The sequence below is a fragment of the Oncorhynchus mykiss genome, chromosome 20 (genome assembly GCF_057628025.1).
Source record: "Oncorhynchus mykiss isolate SJ-2025 chromosome 20, ASM5762802v1, whole genome shotgun sequence".
NCBI classification, from domain to species: Eukaryota; Metazoa; Chordata; class Actinopteri; order Salmoniformes; family Salmonidae; genus Oncorhynchus; species Oncorhynchus mykiss.
The window spans coordinates 2,837,002-2,861,533 of NC_143041.1; the positions used below are offsets into that span (position 1 = coordinate 2,837,002).

The window sequence follows — 24,532 nt, forward strand, 5'->3', positions numbered from 1 at the left end:
ACGGAAATACATGAATAATCAGATGATTTGGTTCTGCATTTTTGTGAAACTCCATCTCTGGGAATTCCTTTACTTCTACTTGGAAATGTCAGTGGTTCTGTCTGACCTCGTTACTGTTCTAAGAAATACAGTGACATATTACACCAACATTTACAGAAAACAACCTAGTTCACTTTGGTTATGGATAGGTTTTCAGAGCACTGTGCTACACAAATGTTGAACTAACATCGTAGGACGCAAACATTGATACATACACTACATGACCAATAGAATGTGGACACCTGCTTGTCAAACATCTCATTACAAAATCATGGGCATTAATGAAGTTGGTTCCCCTTTGCTGCTTTAACAGCCTCCACTCTTCTGGGAAGGCTTTCCACTAGATGTTGGAACATTGCTGTGGGGACTTGCTTCCATTCAGCTAAAGAGCATTAGTGAGGTCCCTGATGTTGGGCGATTAGGCCTTGCTCGCAGTCAATGGTCCAATTCATCCCAAAGGTGTTTGATGGGGTTGAGGTCAGGACTCTGTGCAGGCCCGGTCAAGTTCTTCCACACCCATCTTGACAAACCATTTCTGTATGGGCATCGCTTCGTGCACGGGGCATTGTCATGCTGAAATAGGAAAAGGCCTTCCCCAAATTGTTGTCACAAAGTTAGAAGCACAGAATCGTCTAAAATGTCATTGTAGCGTTAAGATTTCCCTTCACTGGAACTAAGGGGCCTAGCCCGAACCATGAAAAACAGACCATTATTCCTACTCCACCAAACTTTATCGTTGGCACTACGCATTGGGACAGATAGCATTCTCCTGGCATCCACCATACCCAGATTCGTCCGTCGAACTGCATTTTAGTGAAGCGCAATTCATCGCTCCAGAGAACGTTTTTCCACTGCTCCAGAGTCCAATGGCGGCTAGCTTTACACCACTCCAGCAGACACTTGGCATTCTGCTTGGTGATCTTAGGCTTGTGTGCAGCTGCTCGCCATGGAAACCCATTTCATGAAGCTTCCGAAGAGCAGCTCTTGTGCTGACGTTGCTTTTGGAACTCGGTGTTGCAACCCAGGACAGACAAGTTTTACGCGTTACATGCTTCCGCACTCGGCTGTCCCGTTCGGTGAGCATGTGTGGCCTACCACTTTCGGCTGAGCCATTGTTGCTCCTAGACGTTTCCACTTCACAATAACATCACTTACAGTTGACCGAGGCAGCTCTAGTAGGGCAGAAATTTGATTAACTGACTTGTTGGAAAGGTGGTATCCTATCATGGTGCCACGTTGACAGTCACTGAGCTCTTCATTAATGTCAATGGAGATTGCATGGCTGTGTGCTCAATTTTATACAGTTGTCAGCACTGGATGTGGCTGAAATAGCCAAATCCACTAATTTGAAGGAGTGTCCACATACTTTTGTATATATAGTGTATGAAGGAGGACCCACAACCAACCCATAGAACTTAGTCTAGACAGACACAATGTGTAAACAAATTCTAAATCCATTCAGTTTTTTTTGGACTGACAATATTTAGTAAACATTCTTCGCTGCAAAAACATGATCTCAGAAGAAAGTACAATCATTCCATGTGTCTGTATGTAGTTTTTAACAGTTGGCATCGTCTCATTTATAGACACTGAGTGTACAAAACATTGGGAACATATTTTTGATATTGAGTTGCACCCCCTTTTGCTCTCAAAACAGCCTCAATTCGTCGGGGCATGGACTCTATTCGTGGAAAGCGTTCCACAAGGATGCTCGCCCATATTGACTCCAATGATTCCCACAGTTGTATGAAGTTGGCTGAATGTCCTTTGAGTGGTGGACCGTTCTTGATACACACAGAAAACTGTTGAGCATGAAAAGACCGTTCTTGGTACACACAGAAAACTGTTGAGAAAAAGACCGTTCTTGGTACACACAGAAAACGGTTGAGAAAAAGACCGTTCTTGGTACACACAGAAAACTGTTGAGAAAAAGACCGTTCTTGGTACACACAGAAAACTGTTGAGAAAAAGACCGTTCTTGGTACACACAGAAAACTGTTGAGAAAAAGACCGTTCTTGGTACACACAGAAAACTGTTGAGAAAAAGACCGTTCTTGGTACACACAGAAAACTGTTGAGCGTGAAAAGACCGTTCTTGATACACACAGAAAACTGTTGAGCGTGAAAAGACCGTTCTTGGTACACACAGAAAACTGTTGAACATGAAAAGACCGTTCTTGATACACACAGAAAACTGTTGAGCGTGAAAAGACCGTTCTTGATACACACAGAAAACTGTTGAGCGTGAAAAGACCGTTCTTGGTACACACAGAAAACTGTTGAGCATGAAAAGACCGTTCTTGGTACACACAGAAAACTGTTGAGAAAAAGACCGTTCTTGGTACACACAGAAAACTGTTGAGAAAAAGACCGTTCTTGGTACACACAGAAAACTGTTGAGAAAAAGACCGTTCTTGGTACACACAGAAAACTGTTGAGAAAAAGACCGTTCTTGGTACACACAGAAAACTGTTGAGAAAAAGACTGTTCTTGGTACACACAGAAAACTGTTGAGCGTGAAAAGACCGTTCTTGATACACACAGAAAACTGTTGAGCGTGAAAAGACCGTTCTTGGTACACACAGAAAACTGTTGAACATGAAAAGACCGTTCTTGATACACACAGAAAACTGTTGAGCGTGAAAAGACCGTTCTTGATACACACAGAAAACTGTTGAGCGTGAAAAGACCGTTCTTGGTACACACAGAAAACTGTTGAGCATGAAAAGACCGTTCTTGGTACACACAGAAAACTGTTGAGCATGAAAAGACCGTTCTTGGTACACACAGAAAACTGTTGAGCATGAAAAGACCGTTCTTGGTACACACAGAAAACTGTTGAGCATGAAAAGACCGTTCTTGGTACACACAGAAAACTGTTGAGCATGAAAAGACCGTTCTTGGTACACACAGAAAACTGTTGAGCATGAAAAGACCGTTCTTGGTACACACAGAAAACTGTTGAGCATGAAAAGACCGTTCTTGGTACACACAGAAAACTGTTGAGCATGAAAAGACCGTTCTTGGTACACACAGAAAACTGTTGAGCATGAAAAGACCGTTCTTGGTACACACAGAAAACTGTTGAGCATGAAAAGACCGTTCTTGGTACACACAGAAAACTGTTGAGCATGAAAAGACCGTTCTTGGTACACACAGAAAACTGTTGAGCATGAAAAGACCGTTCTTGGTACACACAGAAAACTGTTGAGCATGAAAAGACCGTTCTTGGTACACACAGAAAACTGTTGAGCATGAAAAGACCGTTCTTGGTACACACAGAAAACTGTTGAGCATGAAAAGACCGTTCTTGGTACACACAGAAAACTGTTGAGCATGAAAAGACCGTTCTTGGTACACACAGAAAACTGTTGAGCATGAAAAGACCGTTCTTGGTACACACAGAAAACTGTTGAGCATGAAAAGACCGTTCTTGGTACACACAGAAAACTGTTGAGCATGAAAAGACCGTTCTTGGTACACACAGAAAACTGTTGAGCATGAAAAGACCGTTCTTGGTACACACAGAAAACTGTTGAGCATGAAAAGACCGTTCTTGGTACACACAGAAAACTGTTGAGCATGAAAAGACCGTTCTTGGTACACACAGAAAACTGTTGAGCATGAAAAGACCGTTCTTGGTACACACAGAAAACTGTTGAGCATGAAAAGACCGTTCTTGGTACACACAGAAAACTGTTGAGCATGAAAAGACCGTTCTTGGTACACACAGAAAACTGTTGAGCATGAAAAGACCGTTCTTGGTACACACAGAAAACTGTTGAGCATGAAAAGACCGTTCTTGGTACACACAGAAAACTGTTGAGCATGAAAAGACCGTTCTTGGTACACACAGAAAACTGTTGAGCATGAAAAGACCGTTCTTGGTACACACAGAAAACTGTTGAGCATGAAAAGACCGTTCTTGGTACACACAGAAAACTGTTGAGCATGAAAAGACCGTTCTTGGTACACACAGAAAACTGTTGAGCATGAAAAGACCGTTCTTGGTACACACAGAAAACTGTTGAGCATGAAAAGACCGTTCTTGGTACACACAGAAAACTGTTGAGCATGAAAAGACCGTTCTTGGTACACACAGAAAACTGTTGAGCATGAAAAGACCGTTCTTGGTACACACAGAAAACTGTTGAGCATGAAAAGACCGTTCTTGGTACACACAGAAAACTGTTGAGCATGAAAAGACCGTTCTTGGTACACACAGAAAACTGTTGAGCATGAAAAGACCGTTCTTGGTACACACAGAAAACTGTTGAGCATGAAAAGACCGTTCTTGGTAAAGAAAACAGGTCCTATTACCATTACCCGTTCAAAGGCACTGAAATATTTTGTCTTCACTCTCAATGGCACACAATCCGTCTCAATTATCTCAGGGCCTCAAAATCCTTCTTTATCCTTTCTACACTGATTGAAGTGTATTGAACAAATGACATCAATAAGGGAGCATAGCTTTCACCTGCATGGAAAGAGCCTGCATGTTTGTACACTCAGTGTGGAAAACTCTAAATGAAAACAGGACCTACACCACTTAATAAGGACTGCAGCTGACTTCTGTCACTTATCTAAGAGACAGAAACACACGTTACGGAACAGAAAGGAACAGAGGCCTGACAAGGAGAGAGGGAGAGACACTTCTGAGGGGCTTGAAAATGTGACAAACCAAACATAGCACTGCGGCCCACCAACCACTAGCATTACATTACTGCTCGCTAGAATGACCCCTTAACAATGTCTTTACGTTGTACGCTCTTTTTAAATCAATGAAGTAAGGTCAAAGACAAACATCAGCATTAAGAGCAAACAGACGTTCCTTTGTGGTTTCGTTTCTGGCCTGATTTTCTCATTTTCTTGATTAAATGTAGGAACAGCCCGATGCATTATTGGCAACAGAAGAGAGCGGTCAGGTGTCGGCAAGATGACGAAGGGTGTTTCCTCTGGATTGTGATGTTAACATTTGTTAATTCCTTGCTCTGCTTATTGTAACTTTTTTCTTTGCATCGGACAGACCAGCAAAACCACAAACATGCAAATGTACAACAAACTTGTAGCTTAGAAGTTTCCGGACTCTACAGTTGAAAAGGGAGAGCTAAACCTTTTTCTGTTCTTCGTGAAATGGCACTCTTTGTTTTGAGCTCTTCTCTTGGCAAGCGATCACTAGTCCGTCATTGAACACATCGTCAAAAGTGGTAGAAAAAGAGAAAGACAGAAATAATAAACATATTGGTCACACAATGACATGTGACCTTTTTATCAACAAACACAGGAAGACATTATGCATAATATCCTCCAGAAGTTTGGGGAATTGGCTGTTGTTCTGTTCTGAAGTGGGCTACTTTCCACTCTGCTGGAGTCTCTCTCTCTCTCTCTCTAAAAAAAAATAATATATATATTTAGTCAGATAATGATGCATGGTTCAATTTCCTGCTCATGGTGTGAGGGCTTGCGGGGGGGGGGGGGGGGTGCATGGGTTCTGGGACTTCACTTAGATAGTGAGACAGTGTGTCGGTAGGAGTATAGGAATCTGAGAACAGAATTATGTGAATATAGAATAAAGGAGAAACATTATTAGAGTTTAGAGTTGGTCAGTCTCTAAGCAGTGTCACTGTTTGTCTATGACTGGATCTGTAGAACCAGTGAGTGAGTGGTGGGGTCATTGTCAACAGCGGTAGCGTGTAGACTAGAGTCTAGCAGGTGCCTCTGTCTGAAGTTATGTATATACTGCAATGGCGGTGGTGGTGAAAGTGAGGTTTGGAGGTGGAGAAGGGCCCCTGTGGGGACAGCCCTTGTTGTGGTGACGATCCTCTGTGGACGTGGATGCAGTCGTTGTGGGGTCTGGTCCAGAGATGCTACTGCAGGGAGTTGATGTCTACATATCTTACAAATGGAATAAGGGTACAAGGCAAAATGGCCTCTCTAGGCTAGTAATCTCAGTTGCGTAGAACAAGGTGGGGGTTTAGAGACAGTGAAACAGTGGTGGAGTAGGCAGACGAGCTGAGGTTGTGCAGTTTTTATTTTCATTGGTTGCAGCCTGCATGAGGGACTTTGCTACAACACAAAAAAATCAGTCTCTCTCTCTCCGATTATCCGAGCTTCATAAATACTCCTGGTACAAGAACGGAAATGTGAACTCTGATAGTTTCAAAACACTAAAACATGGTGACAGGAGGGGGGACTAAAGCAGTCTGAAGGGGGGGTGGGGGGGTTGTGAGTGGGGGCAAGAGTGGACATTTTTGCTGTCGTTGTCATTTCGTACCCTTTTTAATGGTCCCTTTTTAAGGCAGACCAATAGATAAGAGTCCCATGATTAAAGCACAAAATAAAAATTAAGTAGTTATATAATATACACAAAGTGGTCCTTAAACAGGCAAAATACATGCAGTCTCTGTAATGTGCAGTGTCCCCGCTTTGGGGTTCAGGGTTTTTAGGGAGTCGGGGGTGGGGTCGTGTTTGTGAACTAGCTGAGAGCTAGGAAGGGGTCATGGGGGGGTAGGAGTATGGGTGGGGGGTGGTGTTGGATGGGATGTGCTGCTCTCTCTCAAATCATGCTTTGCTGCACTTGCCGTTCTTCTCTTTGCGCTGGAATTTCCGTAGGCGCCGTGTCCAAATGTCTCTCCATTGGATGACCAGGCTGTTCTTATTGGCCAGGAGCCCTATTCGCTCTGCTCCTGCAGTGGCCCCTATGGCCCCTGGTCCAGCTCTGGGACCCCCAGGCACAGAACCCCCGGGCCCGGTTTCGCTAGTGCCCATAACCAGGAAGCGCTTGCTCATCTGGATTTTTGGACACTTGCAAGCCAGGTCCTTCATGTGAATCCACAGGACGTTGTCGCCCCGTTTGAGTGGCTCGCCACGGCTCTTGTAGACAGACACCACGCTGACAGAGAACTTGGCCCAGTCGCCCACCGTCTCCATGTCCAGCACGTTGACTTGCACCACTGACGAGACACACAGACAAACCAACCATTACAACTGATGCAGGTACAGTACTAACAAAAATGAAAAACTAATTGAAAATACTTTTCAAAAGCCAGTAATAACATATAGCTACTAAAAATCATGTTTTGGAGTGCTGGGTTGATAATTCACTGTTATAAGTCACAGATCCAATATGGGTACTTTCTTTTTTCACCATATTCACCAATCATGTTTGATAAATAAATAGGCTGTATTCGTCTGTTCAATCACTCACCATAGTCTTTCTTGCAGTATTTCTTCATGTTGATCTTCAGATTCCCTTTCACTGGTTTGCAATATGACTCACAATCTGCTGATAAAAGAAAGAGTACCTTTTACACACACAAATAGGCAGTCTCACGTCTCGAAGTCCGGTCTCACGTCTAGAAGTCCGGTCTCACGTCTCGAAGTCCGGTCTCACGTCTCGAAGTCCGGTCTCACGTCTAGAAGTCCGGTCTCACGTCTAGAAGTCCGGTCTCACGTCTAGAAGTCCGGTCTCACGTCTAGAAGTCCGGTCTCACGTCTCGAAGTCCGGTCTCACGTCTAGAAGTTCAGTCTCACGTCTCGAAGTCCAGTCTCAAGTCTAGAAGTCCAGTCTCACGTCTCGAAGTCCAGTCTCACGTCTCGAAGTCCGGTCTCACGTCTCGAAGTCCGGTCTCACGTCTCGAAGTCCGGTCTCACGTCTCGAAGTCCGGTCTCACGTCTCGAAGTCCGGTCTCACGTCTCGAAGTCCGGTCTCACGTCTCGAAGTCCAGTCTCACGTCTAGAAGTCCAGTCTCACGTCTCGAAGTCCGGTCTCACGTTTCGAAGTCCGGTCTCACGTCTCGAAGTCCGGTCTCACGTCTAGAAGTCCGGTCTCACGTCTCGAAGTCCGGTCTCACGTCTAGAAGTTCAGTCTCACGTCTCGAAGTCCAGTCTCAAGTCTAGAAGTCCAGTCTCACGTCTCGAAGTCCGGTCTCACGTCTCGAAGTCCGGTCTCACGTCTCGAAGTCCGGTCTCACGTCTCGAAGTCCGGTCTCACGTCTCGAAGTCCGGTCTCACGTCTCGAAGTCCGGTCTCACGTCTCGAAGTCCAGTCTCACGTCTCGAAGTCCAGTCTCACGTCTAGAAGTCCAGTCTCACGTCTAGAAGTCCAGTCTCACGTCTGGAAGTCCAGTCTCACGTCTGGAAGTCCAGTCTCACGTCTGGAAGTCCAGTCTCACGTCTGGAAGTCCAGTCTCACGTCTGGAAGTCCAGTCTCACATCTGGAAGTCCAGTCTCACATCTGGAAGTCTAACTTGCTGGGGATAGTTACACACTTACACACAAAACAGGACATTGAGAGATATAGGGACTATTACGCACATAACCAGACAATAGTTACACACTGGAGATGATAAAAAAGTGAAGATGGTGACATGGTTACATTTTCAGAACTCTTACACACTTAAGACTGTTTCACATTAGAAGTTGGAATACACATTAGGAATCATTACAAGCAGCAGGCTTTTGCACACTGAAAACACACACCAAGAGTGTTTTCAATTAAATGCACATATCACACACACGTAGCACACACACATACACACCAAGAGGCACAAACATACACACGCACCCACACACAGGCCCGCAAACACACACACACACACACAGGCAATCACACAAACGGCCGCATGCGCACACGCACACACACACCACATGTGCCGGGTTTCTGAGACAGGCGCCTGGATAGAGGAAATGTTAGGTTTGGTCGGGTTAGTTGGAGTAAAATACGACCTTAGACAAATCACATGTAAGCCCCTGCAATAACCGGTGGGGGAGTCGCGGCCAGTGAAATATTGCAGAGGGGGGGAAAGTGTTCCGTTTGACATGTCTTCCTGCCTTTCTGGGGCCCAGAGAATAGACAGCGTGCATGGAAGTGGTCATGGTTGGATGGCTGGGAGACCACGACCAGAAAGAAACCACAAAGCTGACCGCCGTACGGAGGAAGAAGCTGCCCTGTGGTCGATGTGTTTCTCTTGACCATGTTTAGTGGGTGTGGCATCATAGGTGTGTAAACTAGAGAGGTTGAACAACTTTTGCAGTTGATCGACTCCATACATACTGCAGTACGGATTTGATTAAATTGAACCCATAGAGATCTATATAGGACATTAGAAAACACATGACTATTAAAATGGCCTATTGGCTTTGATGTCACTGCAGTGGGAGTTGTGACAAAAGGACATAGGGTCAAGCATGTTCATTAAACCACCCCTACAGTACTAGTTCTGCCTACAGTTTGCGATTATAAAAGGATGGTGTACTTTAATATATGGTTTGGTTTAAAAGGTCACAGAGGGACACAGAGTTGCTGACCTGACTTCTAGTGAGCAAGCCAGGGAGCTTGGTGTCTGATCTCATTTTATTCAGGCTTTTGAAAGGGACACACGGAAAAGTCCAGAAGACACCAGGTTGCATTTACAGCTAGCGTAAAAATCGCAAAGACACTGAGCCCGGGTATCTGTGAACTCCCTGGTCTCCCTCTCTAGCTGCCTTCAAAGTGAAAACATTCAGAAGTTGTGAAGGGAAGCGGTCTCGCCCTCCAAAACCAAACTAAATAAAAGTGATTGCTTGCAGGGATGTGGCCCAAGAAACGGTTTCTGGGTAAGTCGCATACGCTCGTTTTGCTGAGGGTTTGGAGAGAGCCGGAACAGACTAGGGCAGGAGGAGGAGGGGGAGGAGGACGAGAGAGGAGGCCGAGGAGCCAGTAAAAATGTCAGGGAGTCTTGGCCCATATATCAGAGTGATGGACCTTTTATTAGTGACAAGCAGAGAGAGAGAGGCCAGAGCAGCTGCCTAGTGCCTATACCTCTCACTCACAGCAGCTTTCAATAAACCACAGTTAAACAAACCTGGGTAAATGTGTGTGTGAGTATGTGAAAGAGAGAGAGGATTTGGTATGAGTGCGTGGGTGCGTGAATTGTGGAAGGGGCGCATTGAATGAATTGATGAAGTAGGCCACACTGAATCTGTCATGGGGAGAGCTGAATAAATCTGTTGAATGTCGAACTATAGGAGTGGAGAGAAAACACACTTAGTGATGTGGGAGAGCAGTTCATAAACGAACAAGAAAATCCTCATCCAGAAACGACGCTCCTAGTGGCCAGGGACTTTAATGCAGGCACATTTAAATCCATTTTATCTCATTTATTATTATAATTATTTTTTACTTTTACCCCTTTTTCTTTCCAATTTTGTGGTATCCAATTCCAGTCTTGTCTCATTGCTGCAACTCCCATACGGACTCAGAAGAGGCAAAGGTCGAGAGCCGCGCAAACTACAAAACAAAACCCAACCAAGCAGCACTGCTTCGTGACACAATGCCCACTTAACCCGGAAGCCAGCCGCACCAATGTGTCAGTGGAAACACCATGCACCTGGCAACCATGTCAGTGTGCACTGCGCCCGGCCTGCCACAGGAGTCGCTAGTGCGAGATGGGATAAGGACATCCCTGCTGGCCAAACCCTCCCCTATACCGGATGATGCTCGGCCAATTGTGCACCGCCCCATGGGTTTCCCGGTCGTGGCCGGCTGTGACAGAGCCTGGACTCAAACCCAGATTCTCGACTGGCACTGCTAGCACTGCGATGCAGTGCCTACGACCACTGCGCCTTAGGCCACTGCGCCACTCAGGAACCCGGTTTTACCTCATTTCTACCAGCATGTTACATGTGCAACCAGAGGGGGAAAACTCTAGACCGCCTTTACTCCATTACAGGCAGCATCTGCACCGAACTAAAGGTTAGAGCTTCCGCTTTTAAGGAGGGGGACACTAATCCGGATGCTTATAAGAAATCCCGCTATGCCCTCAGACGAATCATCAAACAGGCAAAGCGTCCATACAGGACTCAGATTGAAGCCTACTACACTGGCTCTGAAGCTTGTCGGCCACGAGCTGCCCAGTAACAAGAGCCGACCAGACAAGCTAAATGCCTTTTATGCTTGCTTTGAGGCAAGCAACACTAAAGCATGCATGAGAGCACTAGCTGTTCAAGACGACTGTGTGATCACGTAGACAATGTGAGCAAGACCTTTAAACAGGTCAACATTCACAAAGCTGCGAGGCCAAAGAGATGACCAGGTCGTGTACTCAAAGCATGCGTGGACCAACTGGCAAGTGTCTTCAATTACATTTTAAACCTCTCCCTGTAAGTCAGTAATATTTAAACAGACCAAAAAATGTCCTGTTCCCAAGATAGCGAAGGTAACATGCCTAAATGATTAACGCCCCGTAGCACTCACGTATGTAGCCATGAAGTGCTTTCAATGGCTGGTCATGGCTCACATCAACACTATCATGCCAGAAACCCTATGGCACGTTGTCCAATGGCACGTTGTGTTAGCTAATCCAAATATATAATTTTAAGGCTAACTGATAATTAGAAAACCCTTTTGAAAACTGAAAACTGTTATGCTGTTAAAAGAAGCAATAAAAACAGGCCTTCTTTAGAATATCTGGAGTTGAGAATCTGGAGTGTCAGCATTTGTGGGTTCGATTACAGGCTCAAAATGCGCAGAAACAAATAACTTATTTCTGAAACTCGTCAGTCTATTCTTGTTCTGAGAAATGAAGGCTATTCCATGCGAGAAATTGCCAATAAATTGAAGATCTCGTGCAATGCTGTGTACTACTCCCTTCACAGAAAAACGCAAACTGGCTCTAACCAGAATAGAAAGAGGAGTGGGAGGCCCCTGTGCACAACTGAGCAAGAGGACAAGTACATTAGAGTGTCTAGTTTGAGAAACAGACGCCTCACAAGTCCTCAACTGGCAGCTTCATTAAATAGTACCAGCAAAATACCAGTCTCAACGTCAACAGTGAAGAGACGACTCCGGGATGCTGGCCTTCTAGGCAGAGTTGCAAAGAAAAAGCCATATCTCAATAAAAAGAATAGATTAAGATGGGAAAAAGAACACAGACACTGGACAGAGGAACTCTGCCTAGAAGGCCAGCATCCCGGAGGTGCCTCTTCACTGTTGACATTGAGACTGGTGTTTATATATATCGTTGAGGTCGGAAGTTTACATACACCTTAGCCAAATACATTTAGGCAATGCTACCAAATACTAATTGAGTGTATGCAAACCTCTTACCCACTGGGAATGTGATGAAGAAATAAAAGCTGAAATAAATCACTCTCTACTATTATTATGACATTTCACATTCTTAAAATAAAGTGGTGGTCATAACTGGCTTAAGACAGGGAATTTTTACTAGGATTAAATGTCAGGAATTGTGAAACACTGAGTTTAAATGTATTTGGCTAAGGTGTATGTAAACTTCCAACTTCAACTGTATATGCACATCTGTGTGTGCGTTCCTGCATGTGTGTGCATGGTACCCTGGTACAGTGGCCAGCTGTGCAGCCCATGATGTCAGTGGTAAAACTCTGGCTCAGGGCCAGTGTGTCTTTTCCCATGAAGAGTCACTTACTGATGGGCATTCACCTGGAAAACCCCCCATGAATTGCCCATTGACCCAGAAGAGCCACGGCTGAAAACACACAATCACATGCATTGGCGGCTCTGGTTACTCTTGTTCCCCTGTCCCTATTCACAGCGCGGTGACAGGGAAAAATTGCAACTACCACCCCCTTGAACATACACAAACACGCGCACACACACACACACACACGAAAGCGAGACATTTTCAGGTTTTGGGTTTCTGAGGGCCTTATGAAGGAGGAGAGGTATGTTCGTCTATGGTGGGCTGGGCGGGATGAGAGAGAGGGATGGATGGGACATTTGCCTGTATGTTGCCCATTTGTGCAGAGATGAATTGACGATAAACAATCTTTCTTGTTTGTTTGTCACAGTGGAAAAACACTTTCCCAGGGAAGCAAAAACACAGTGTATTGTGTGTATTGTGTGTGTGTGAGGGTTACAAGCCCAAGCAATGTGGTGAAAATTCCACCTAGCCTATCAGAGGGCAAGGTGGAACTGCTAAGCCTATTGGTGGGCTAGCTGTGGTCTGGCAGTTGGGCTGATGAGATGACACCACAACTGTCACGGCCGAGCTAGACATTGAAGTTATTTTAAGTTCCCTCCTATTGCAATTCCTTCAAGTTGAGACCAAGTCTGTCTTTGGCTCACTGTAGTGTTTTTTGGGGGGGACTAAAACACTACAGTGAATACTACAGTAAAGTGTGAAAAAACACTACAGTGAATATTATAGTATTTATACCATAGTATACGATAGTATTTGTTCATGTGGGTTGTGAGAACTTCCAGGCCTTGCAGCACATATCTTCTGCCCTGGGGCTTGCAAAGTGGACCGTATCTCAACCCAACTGTGAAGGCTGAGGAGGGGTTGATGTAGCGGTGGGAGGTATATCTGTGGTCGCTGCAGCGTTATGTCGTTAAAGCCGGTGATGAATCACAGGGCTGTGATTCCACGAGGCAAAAGCGTTAAAAAACGAGAGGGGGGATAAATGACCCAAACTGTAGGTCGCCAACACTCACACACCCCCCCCCCCCCTTTAAGACAATGGAACATCTCACTTGGATTAAGAGCAGTCACGGAACATCAAAATAGAAACAGTTAGAAAGGGATGCCAGAAATCTTAAAAAGGGTGTTTATTTTCTCCTACACAGGTGTCAGGTGTGAAATGAGCCTTGGGGAGTAACTGACCTGCCGGTTCCTCTGTGCTGCTGCTGACCATGGCTGTAGGGTTCACCACTGGGATCTCTGAAACACATACACAGAACAACAGAGTTTTAACAAGAGCTTTATGGAAAAAATGCATGTCCATATAGTTGATGTAGACAGACATTGCTTTGGCCATATGCCTACTGTTTGCATATGTGGTCAAGCAGATTCGGTATTCCTGAATTCAATCACAGTTATTTGACATAGGAGGAAGACAGGAAGGAGGGTGTAGGTTGAAAATATCTACGTAAATACACAGTGATAAAGATATTGGCACACGCACACACACTTTGTGGAAATATACTTTGAATCGAATTCTCTTCCTCTGAGAACTGTAGCACCAAACAAACATATTGTGCAAGATATCAATGTATTAAAAAAATGGAAATATCAGACAGATGGCAAAGGAGGGAGCCACCTATAGCAGTAACATCTTTAGACAGATGCAAACTCCCTCAATACGCCTGATTAGCTCAACCAAAACCCTTCGCCGGTCTCGACCACAGTCAAAACAATCCCATCCCTATGGAATTCCCTCCAAAACAAGGTTCATTCTTCTATACAAATGCTAATACTACGCACAAAAAATGCTAATGCTAACAACAAATCCACTGCCTCAATGATAACAACAGGCTAATTGGACGCTGGCTTAGCATTGTTAGTGTGCACCCAGAGGGACTTGCCTTTCGACTGGGGAGTTAGAGGGAGGAGGACCGGGTTGGAGTCAAACAAACAGACGGGGGAAATTATGGACACCCCCACAAAGCAAAACAAATAGGGCATTGAGCTTTGGATTGCTTGGTAAAGGCAGGGAGGAGAGGAGAGCAGCTGGTCAGAGGCACGGCAAGCTGTGGGCGTGTCCTCTGAGGGTGAAGAGTTGAGGCGTAGATATTCAGAGGAAAAAAGGATATTGAGATGAGGGGCAGTGGTATCATACTAATTGGGCAGTCCTGGTCTCTGTGTCTTATTGTGTTAGGGGGAAGAAGGGCTTGACTGGGGACGGATGGATAGTGACAACAAAATGGAGGGCGTTTTGGGAAGAGATGCCTTCGTACATGCACGAGCTGACAGACACACACTGAGGCCAATAAACACACTCTCCTCATTGGGTGTCTTCAGTGGCCCTGGAAAGTGTATGGTTGGTTAGTTGGCCGTGAGCGCCATTGTTTTCTCCTTTTTGCCCTCCACCATCTGCTCTGTAACACCAATGTAAAACCAACAACACAGCACCATGTGGCACGACGTGGTACGGCATAGCTTGGCATGGCACAGCGTGGTACAGCATGGTCTGTTGTGGCTTGTTCAGGGTTAGACAAGCCTGGTGTGTGTGTGTGTGTGTGTGTGTGTGTGTGTGTCTGGGTCATTGTGCCAAACCACATGGCAGAGCACGATGGCAAGCTACCCTCTATTCCTCCAGCCCGCAGGTGGTGGACCAGTGGTCCGATTCATACATACAAACACACACACACTCACTCACAGAGCACGCACACACAACACACAAACACACACATGACTGTACTAAAGCCTGAACGGTAAACAAGTGCTGGGGTCTCAGAGTAGCACTGATCTACACCAGAACAGACCAGACCACCATGATGTGTGACTGATGCCAGATTGGAACCTTTCTATCCCTACCTTGCTTTCACCAGGGCATGTTAACTGAGAACACATTCTCTTCTACAACCCGGCCAAAGAGTGAGCAAATATTTCTGGGGTTATTGTCTAATTAATACTTTCTTTTAACAATTGCTGTGAAAGGCATCGAAAACTCTGACTTTCTCTTTCAAACACAGGCAATGGTGTCATCTGGCTATAGAAATGAGACCGGGAATGAAACAGGTGTACCTGCCATATTACATGTGTGGCTCTAAACATGGGTATCGTACACGGTTCACGGTTTCTCCAGTATCGTACATGGGTATGGTTTCTCCAGTATCGTACATGGTTCACGGTTTCTCCAGTATCGTACATGGTTCATGGTTTCTCTAGTATCGTACATGGGTATGGTTTCTCCAGTATCGTACATGGTTCACGGTTTCTCCAGTATCGTACATGGTTCACGGTTTCTCCAGTATCGTACATTCTCCAGTATCGTACATGGGTATGGTTTCTCCAGTATCGTACATGGTTCACGGTTTCTCCAGTATCGTACATGGTTCATGGTTTCTCCAGTATCGTACATGGTTCACGGTTTCTCCAGTATCGTACATGGGTATGGTTTCTCCAGTATCGTACATGGTTCATGGTTTCTCCAGTATCGTACACGGTTCACGGTTTCTCCAGTATCGTAGATGGGTATGGTTTGTCCAGTATCGTAGATGGTTCATGGTTTCTCCAGTATCATACATGGTTCATGGTTTCTCCAGTATCGTACATGGGTATGGTTTCTCTAGTATCGTACATGGGTATGGTTTCTCTAGTATCGTACATGGGTATGGTTTCTCTAGTATCGTACATGGGTATGGTTTCTCTAGTATCGTACATGGGTATGGTTTCTCTAGTATCGTACATGGGTATGGTTTCTCCAGTATCGTACATGGGTATGGTTTCTCCAGTATCGTACATGGTTCACGGTTTCTCCAGTATCGTACATGGGTATGGTTTCTCCAGTATCGTACATGGGTATGGTTTCTCCAGTATCGTACATGGTTCACGGTTTCTCCAGTATCGTAGATGGTTCACGGTTTCTCCAGTATCGTACATGGGTATGGTTTCTCTAGTATCGTACATGGGTATGGTTTCTCCAGTATCGTACATGGTTCATGGTTTCTCTAGTATCGTACATGGGTATGGTTTCTCCAGTATCGTACATGGTTCATGGTTTCTCCAGTATCGTACATGGGTATGGTTTCTCCAGTATCGTACATGGGTATGGTTTCTCCAGTATCGTACATGGGTATGGTTTCTCCAGTATCGTACATGGGTATGGTTTCTCCAGTATCGTACATGGGTATGGTTTCTCTAGTATCGTACATGGGTATGGTTTCTCTAGTATCGTACATGGGTATGGTTTCTCTAGTATCGTACATGGGTATGGTTTCTCTAGTATCGTACATGGGTATGGTTTCTCTAGTATCGTACATGGGTATGGTTTCTCTAGTATCGTACATGGGTATGGTTTCTCCAGTATCGTACATGGGTATGGTTTCTCTAGTATCGTACATGGGTATGGTTTCTCTAGTATCGTACATGGGTATGGTTTCTCTAGTATCGTACATGGGTATGGTTTCTCCAGTATCGTACATGGGTATGGTTTCTCCAGTATCGTACATGGTTCACGGTTTCTCTAGTATCGTACATGGGTATGGTTTCTCCAGTATCGTACATGGGTATGGTTTCTCCAGTATCGTACATGGGTATGGTTTCTCCAGTATCGTACATGGGTACGGTTTCTCCAGTATCGTACATTCTCCAGTATCGTACATGGTTCACGGTTTCTCCAGTATCGTACATGGTTCACGGTTTCTCCAGTATCGTACACGGTTCACGGTTTCTCCAGTATCGTACACGGTTCACGGTTTCTCCAGTATCGTACATTCTCCAGTATCGTACATGGGTATGGTTTCTCCAGTATCGTACACGTTTCACGGTTTCTCCAGTATCGTACACGGATCACGGTTTCTCCAGTATCGTACACGGATCACGGTTTCTCCAGTATCGTACACGGTTCACGGTTTCTCAGTATCGTACGCGGTTCACGGTTTCTCCAGTATCGTACGCGGTTCACGGTTACTCCAGTATCGTACGCGGTTCACGGTTTCTCCAGTATCGTACACGGTTCACGGTTTCTCCAGTATCGTACACGGTTCACGGTTTCTCCAGTATCGTACATGGGTATGGTTTCTCCAGTATCGTACATGGGTATGGTTTCTCCAGTATCGTACATGGTTCACGGTTTCTCCAGTATCGTAGATGGTTCATGGTTTCTCCAGTATCGTACATGGGTATGGTTTCTCCAGTATCGTACATGGGTATAGTTTCTCCAGTATCGTACATGGGTATGGTTTCTCCAGTATCGTACATGGGTATGGTTTCTCCAGTATCGTACATGGGTATGGTTTCTCCAGTATCGTACATGGGTATGGTTTCTCCAGTATCGTACATGGTTCACGGTTTCTCCAGTATCGTAGATGGTTCATGGTTTCTCCAGTATCGTACATGGGTATGGTTTCTCTAGTATCGTACATGGGTATGGTTTCTCCAGTATCGTACATGGGTATGGTTTCTCTAGTATCGTACATGGGTATGGTTTCTCTAGTATCGTACATGGGTATGGTTTCTCCAGTATCATACATGGTTCATGGTTTCTCCAGTATCGTACATGGTTCACGGTTTCTCCAGTATCGTACATGGGTCACAGTTTCTCCAGTATCGTACATGGGTATGGTTTCTCCAGTATCGTACACGGTTCACGGTTTCTCCAGTATCGTACATGGTTCATGGTTTCTCCAGTATCGTACATGGTTCACGGTTTCTCCAGTATCGTACATGGTTCATGGTTTTTCCAGTATCGTACATTCTCCAGTATCGTACATGGGTATTGTTTCCCCATTATGTTACACACACAGAGCCACTCACAACAATCATGCACACCATGATGGATGTTTTTGAAAGATGGTTCATCAATACATGACGCTTCCCTCATGAGAATGTGTTCCTGCTTTGGGGCCTCCCCTGTGTCATAAAGTCATTGACATGCACTTAACAGAAGCACATATTTACTTCAGTCATCAGTGGAAGTACTGTTTTTGCAATCAGTGGCCCTGTGTGTTTGTGGCTGTGAGTATATGCAAGCAGTTTGTTTGAGTGTGACTTGTGAGTGTGACCCATAATTGTGAAACCTACGTGTCTGCTTGTGTGTGTATGTATGTGTGAGCTACGAGAGCTATAAGTGAATATGTGACCTGCGAGTGTGCGTGAGGGTGACCTGCAAGCTATGAGTGTGTGTGTATGTGATCTACTCACTGATGCAGGGGGCCACGGGCGAGCGGCTCTGCTGGTAGCCCTTGGCACAGCGGTTGCAGGCAATGCCCGTCACGCCGTCCTTACAGGGGCACTGGCCCGTCGTCTGGTTACATGTCTTCCCTGCCGCACCCACCGGGTGGCAGTCACAGGCTGGAGAGAGGGAGGGAGGTGAGAGGGAGAGAGAAGACAAGATGTGGCATTTTGAGAAACAATCAATGGTTTGTCACACAGATGTTAAGTGTCACTTTCAAGGTTTATTTGTGACTCGACTCAAACACGATGGCATTTTGAACCCTTTCATGAATAGGCTCCGTATTACAACACATCCTAGTTAATCATCATCTGCCATAGTATTCCACAGTATTCCAGATGCAACGGGACTGGGTGTTCCTCTAGTCTATTTCCTCTATCCTCCAGACTGTAGGTCTGAGATTACTCCTGCTCACTTGGGCTACACTGCCACTGTCGCCTCCAGGTTTTGGGACCTGGCAATACCCTGCAAAGGTGTGTTTGTGCGCATGCATACGTGTGTGTTTGTGCTCATGCATACATGTGTGTTTGTGCGTGCAAGTGCATACATGTATTTATGTGTGTTTGCATATGTTTGTGTGGACAGGGAAGAAAAGCCTCCATTTGTCTAGTCTCTCAAGTGCTACGCTGGTGCCTGTGTGTGTGTGACACACTCTGACACACACACCCACTCTGCCGTTTCATCGCTTCCCGAAAATCCGCCCGCCGCCCGCCGCCCGCCGAGTGCCAACAGAAATACGCCAGCCAGAAAGAGTCCCAGTCCCTCTGTCCTTCATGGTATGCTCTGGCTGTCCAAACGCACATTGAGCAATAGAGGGCTTTTTATGTCTAAAAAGCTGCAGAATACAAGACTCGGCTTGTCGGTCAACTCTTCTCTTCCAAGAGCTCTTTACAAGGTGACAGAGAGGAGACAGAGACGAAGAGAGAGAGAGAAGCAGAACAGGGGAGAGGGACAAATACAGAGAAAGTGGAAAGAGTGTGAGAGAGAGAAAGAGAAAAATGGTGTGTTAAAATTGAGAGCGAGAGATAGAAAGAGAGAGGAGAGAAAGTAGAACAAAGAGAGAGACACAGAGTGGAAGAACAGTGAAAGGGAGAGGGTGAGAGATAACATGGTCCAAACTTTGCCTCTGGTGTGCTCATCATCATCAACAATACTAAATCTCCCTCACCTCACCTTGGCTCAACCCAGCTCAACAGTTAAAACAGAAATGTGAATGTGTTCTTTAAGAAACCACACACACACGCACACATACTATCAGAAGATAAACCTCTCCATCCACACACACTAAGTATCACCATTACACTTTACACTGGTCCAATTCGACAGACGTGACCCATCCTGACACATAAAAACACAAACTGTAATATCCCAGTAACATTCTGCTTTAAAGGGTGTGATTAAATGATTTGACTTGGCTTGAAACTGCAGTTCCTCTATCCAGAGTCAATAAAAAAACATGCTTTCAAAAAAAACAAACCTTAAATAATGAAATGGTACATTTTATCTTGTCGATCAGTTCTGGCATCGAGAATAGCTTTTGGCCAAAAAACCTTGAAAAAAATAGGGGAGGACGCCTCTTTTCCCCTACTTAATTAGAAAACACATTCGCTGAGTTGCAAAATGGCCAAAGCAAACTGCCTTACTTAAAGGGATACTTTGGGATTTTGGCATCGAGGTCCTTTATCTACTTCCCCAGAGTCAGAACTAGTGGATACTATTTTTATGTCTGGGCGTGAAGTTTGAAGGAAGTTGCTAACTAGCATTAGCTAGCATGCTACCAACTAACTTCTACCATACTGGACACAGAGACATAAAAATGGTATCCACAAGTTCATCACACTCTGGGGAAGTAGTTCACGGGCATCATTGCAACAATCCCGAAGTATCCCTGCAACTGTAATGTGATAGCTGGTAATTGTCCTCTCGCTTTCATAAAAACAACAAGAAATGGCAAAAGAAGCATTTGGGGAAAACCCAGTAACCAAATAGTCTCTGATAGGGCCTGCCAAGGAATGGCAGCTGCTAACAGGAGTTTTCAGGGCCTTGCATTGTTGTTCCCCTTAGTATGAATCGGTTTATTTAAAAAAAAAAAAATGTTGTGGACTTATCAGCTGTTTCATTAACACGTCTAAAGGGGCACCAATCCCAGGGATGCCCAAAATTCCCAAAAAGAGATGGAGGCCCCGTCCACGCTGCACCTAGGCACAGGAACAAGTTCGGAGCGTTTGGCAGTAGAGAAGTCACATGGCAGACATGGAACAAAACAGGAACTAAGTCGTACCAGAAGTACCTTGAGTCCGGACCCACATTTGACTTTCAACCTCCCTGTGCGTCACCCCACTCAATACAGACTAACACTGTACTACAAACCCTGCCAAACCACAGCCAATCAAAGCCTTCCGTGAGTTTGGAGCCGGGTCAGGTGGTGGGGATTTTGCACGGAATGTGAGCTGTCAGATTTACGAAGCAAATGAACAGATGCTTTTTGACACTCCAGCCTAACGGAACAGCCACATGTGTGTCTGAAGAACCCCCCCACCCGAACACACCCTCCCTCATTACCAGCTCACGTGGTACTGACTCCCTCAGTTCGTTTTGTTTCGTCAAACCAGCATTTGTTCCCCTGCTCCGGTCTGTTCTTGCATCTGTTTTTTAGTCCTTCCCAGTTTTGAGGTCCTGTCTGCCCTGACCCTGAGCCTGCCGTTCTATACCTTTCCCCACCTCTCTGGATTACTGACCTCTGTCTGCCCTGACCCTGAGCCTGCCGTTCTATACCTTTCCCCAGCTCTCTGGATTACTGACCTCTGCCTGCCCTGACCCTGAGCCTGCCGTTCTATACCTTTCCCCACCTCTCTGGATTACTGACCTCTGTCTGCCCTGACCCTGAGCCTGCCTTTCTATACCTTTCCCCACCTCTCTGGATTACTGACCTCTGTCTGCCCTGACCCTGAGCCTGCCGTTCTATACCTTTCCCCACCTCTCTGGATTACTGACCTCTGTCTGCCCTGACCCTGAGCCTGCCGTTCTATACCTTTCCCCACCTCTCTGGATTACTGACCTCTGTCTGCCCTGACCCTGAGCCTGCCGTTCTATACCTTTCCCCACCTCTCTGGATTACTGACCTCTGTCTGCCCTGACCCTGAGCCTGCCGTTCTATACCTTTCCCCACCTCTCTGGATTACTGACCTCTGTCTGCCCTGACCCTGAGCCTGCCGTTCTATACCTTTCCCCACCTCTCTGGATTACTGACCTCTGCCTGCCCTGACCCTGAGCCTGCCGTTCTATACCTTTCTCCACCTCTCTGGATTACTGACCTCTGCCTGCCTTTGACCTGTCGTTTGCCTGCCCTTGTATTAGAAATGCACTTTTGTTTCTTTCGACACGGTCTGTATCTGGGTCATACCTGAAACCTGATAGGCATGGGCATTTTTGTATTGGAATGACTCATCTTGGATTTCCTAATTCCCTTTCTATAAAGTTATTCTATAAAAATGATTTAGCTCCACTTCAGAAGCTACTTGGAGGTGTCAATACATTCAGTATTGAGTCTATTTGTGGCATTCTGTTGGAAAGTGCTGCTGACCCACTCAACGGTCTGAATTTTAAATCCATTCATTCTAGTCAACATAGATGCCAACATTACAACATGTTAGGAGGCACATAACGGGCTGACATTGAAGACCTCATAGGTAAGACTGGTTACAGTCGCACCGGTGATGGCCTGCAAGTTTCTTTAATTTGCTGGCTGTTTTTATACACGTAGCAGCATAAAGCCGTGGATTGAGAGTGGCAGCGGCCGCTGCCCCGGCGTGCAGGAGCTGAGAACCCCACGGAGAGGCACTGCGGTTGGGGGGTGGAGGGGGGTTGGGACCCGTGTGTGTGTTACCTAAGCACCAGGGTGTAACTGGGAGCAGATGGGAGAGACGCTGCCACTTGACCCTCCATCAGAGTCTGGCCTGTCCATTAAACTGGCAATCCTTAAAGAGTGTGTGTTGGACACTCACTCAAGCACGTGGACACACATTAGCACACACTCACACACATACACACACACACTGCAGGTCCGACATGGACACTCGTCCACAAAGGAGGTCTGATTGGAAGCAGGCAGACATTCCGCCCCCCCAACCCTCAAGACCTACCCGCCCATTCCTCACTTCCTTTAAACATAGGGGTGGCAGGTAGCCTAGTAGTTAGTGTGTTGGGCCAGTAACCGAAAGGTTGCTAGATTGAAACCTCCAGCTTTCAAGGTAAAAATATGTTGTTCTGCTCCTGAACAGGACAGTTAACCCACTGTTCCTGGGCTGTTATTGTAAATACGAATTTGTTCTTAACTGACTTGCCTAGTTAAATAAAATAAAATATTTATTTTAAAACACCTGTATTTTATTGCCGTTCCTCCACCTCAGACACACTGATCATATTTGAACCCCTGACCATTATCCTGGCCCTGTCACATGTGGACAAATATAATGAACACTGCGGCAGAGAAAAAGCTAGAACGAATCAGAGGATCAGAGAGAAGTAGAGAATAGATGAGAAGAGAGCTTGGTCCTCGCGAGAGGGAGAGAAAGTGAGAGGGGGGGGAGAAATGGAAAGAGACAGGTCCTAAAAGGGTCTGGGATTGGTCTGATCAATCATGGTACCAGCCGCCCAGGTTGAGGGTCGTTTCCACAGGAACTTTAATTTCCGTCACATCTGGCCTTCCGAGGGGAGGGAGATAAAGTTTTTACCGCTGAGCGGGTCTGACCTGCTGCGCACTGCTCCGCTTTGAGAAAAACACATCGCCTCCAGGGCCCGAGCACTGCAGCACTCCCAGGCACGGGTTGCGTGTGTGTGTGTGTGTGTGTGTGTGTGTGTGATGTGTCTTGCATTGGCAACAAGGACATACGTTTCGTTACAGTCATAGCTACCTATAATTATACTGTATGTTACTTGTAATTTGTAAAGGCCAAAAAACAATTGCTAAAGTCAATTACTGTCTCACAGTGCATGTTGTGCTATGGTCAATTGCTCTGTGAGTGGACAAATGGCATGGGTGTGCCCCCCCCCCAAAAAAATCACTGCTGTACTGTACAGTACAATGTAAATGTATTTAATATTGATATAATATGGACAATAGTAATGTGCCATCACACCATTGGGAACTCCTTTTCGTTTATAGTTACTTGGGTCATGCCCTCAGGTTTGGGTCAGCCCGGAGTGGAAAACTGACCAGGAGCCAATGAGGGGAGATTCCCACCATGGAATCTCCAACAAAAGACCTTCACAGCTAAGAGTGTTGCTAGTTCTCACCATCCGCGTTGTTTTGAGTTCTCTGTAAGTAATCCCTTAACTTCTGACTATAATGTACAGAATCAAGAAAAAATGCCAGCTCCCTCTTCTATTGATTTTCACATTTCCCCAAGCAACAAGGGCAGGAAACTGCTGTTGTTCTTGAAATGATAAAAAGCTCTCAGTGTATAAATTTGCCAGAAATATATTCACTGCAAATTCTAAACATTCCACAATTCAAACACCCCTTTTTCCACGAGAAATAACTCAATCGGCTGCTGATTTAATATGGCTTGTGGTCCAGTGTAATATTTTTTATGTGGGTTTTCAGGAGAACAGCTTCTGTGACAGATTCAAATTATTTACTTAATTAAGGAGGCTTGGTATTAATTTGTTTTTACCCTAGGAGGGTGGAAAGAGCCAAAAGAGTTGGAAGTGAGGTTGCCAGCCTACTTCTTAGAATAGTTTTACTAATCCTGTTATAACTGTGATACATCAGTTGATGTAAATAAATACCCATTTTGAATAAAACATGTAAATGAATCTCCTGAATCGACTGAATTGAAAAGGACTATTCCGCT

General features: G+C 45.5%; 1 protein-coding gene across 2 annotated transcripts in view; it reads right to left on the minus strand.

Moving 5' to 3' along the window:
* Positions 1-5,292: 5,292 nt before the first annotated feature.
* The window catches only part of LOC110498800 (netrin-3), a 96,701-nt gene continuing 77,461 nt past the window's right edge, over positions 5,293-24,532 (minus strand). The window contains exons 4-7 of one of the 2 annotated variants that reach the window (XM_021575429.3): positions 18,647-18,796; positions 13,664-13,720; positions 7,247-7,321; positions 5,293-6,992 (exon numbers count right to left, since the gene is read on the minus strand). In XM_021575429.3, coding sequence (XP_021431104.3) covers positions 6,601-6,992; positions 7,247-7,321; positions 13,664-13,720; positions 18,647-18,796 — 674 coding nt within the window. In that variant the 3' untranslated portion in view covers positions 5,293-6,600. Of the gene's footprint in view, positions 6,993-7,246; positions 7,325-13,663; positions 13,721-18,646; positions 18,797-24,532 lie in introns of both variants that reach the window. The other variant, XM_021575428.3, reaches the window with a different exon arrangement.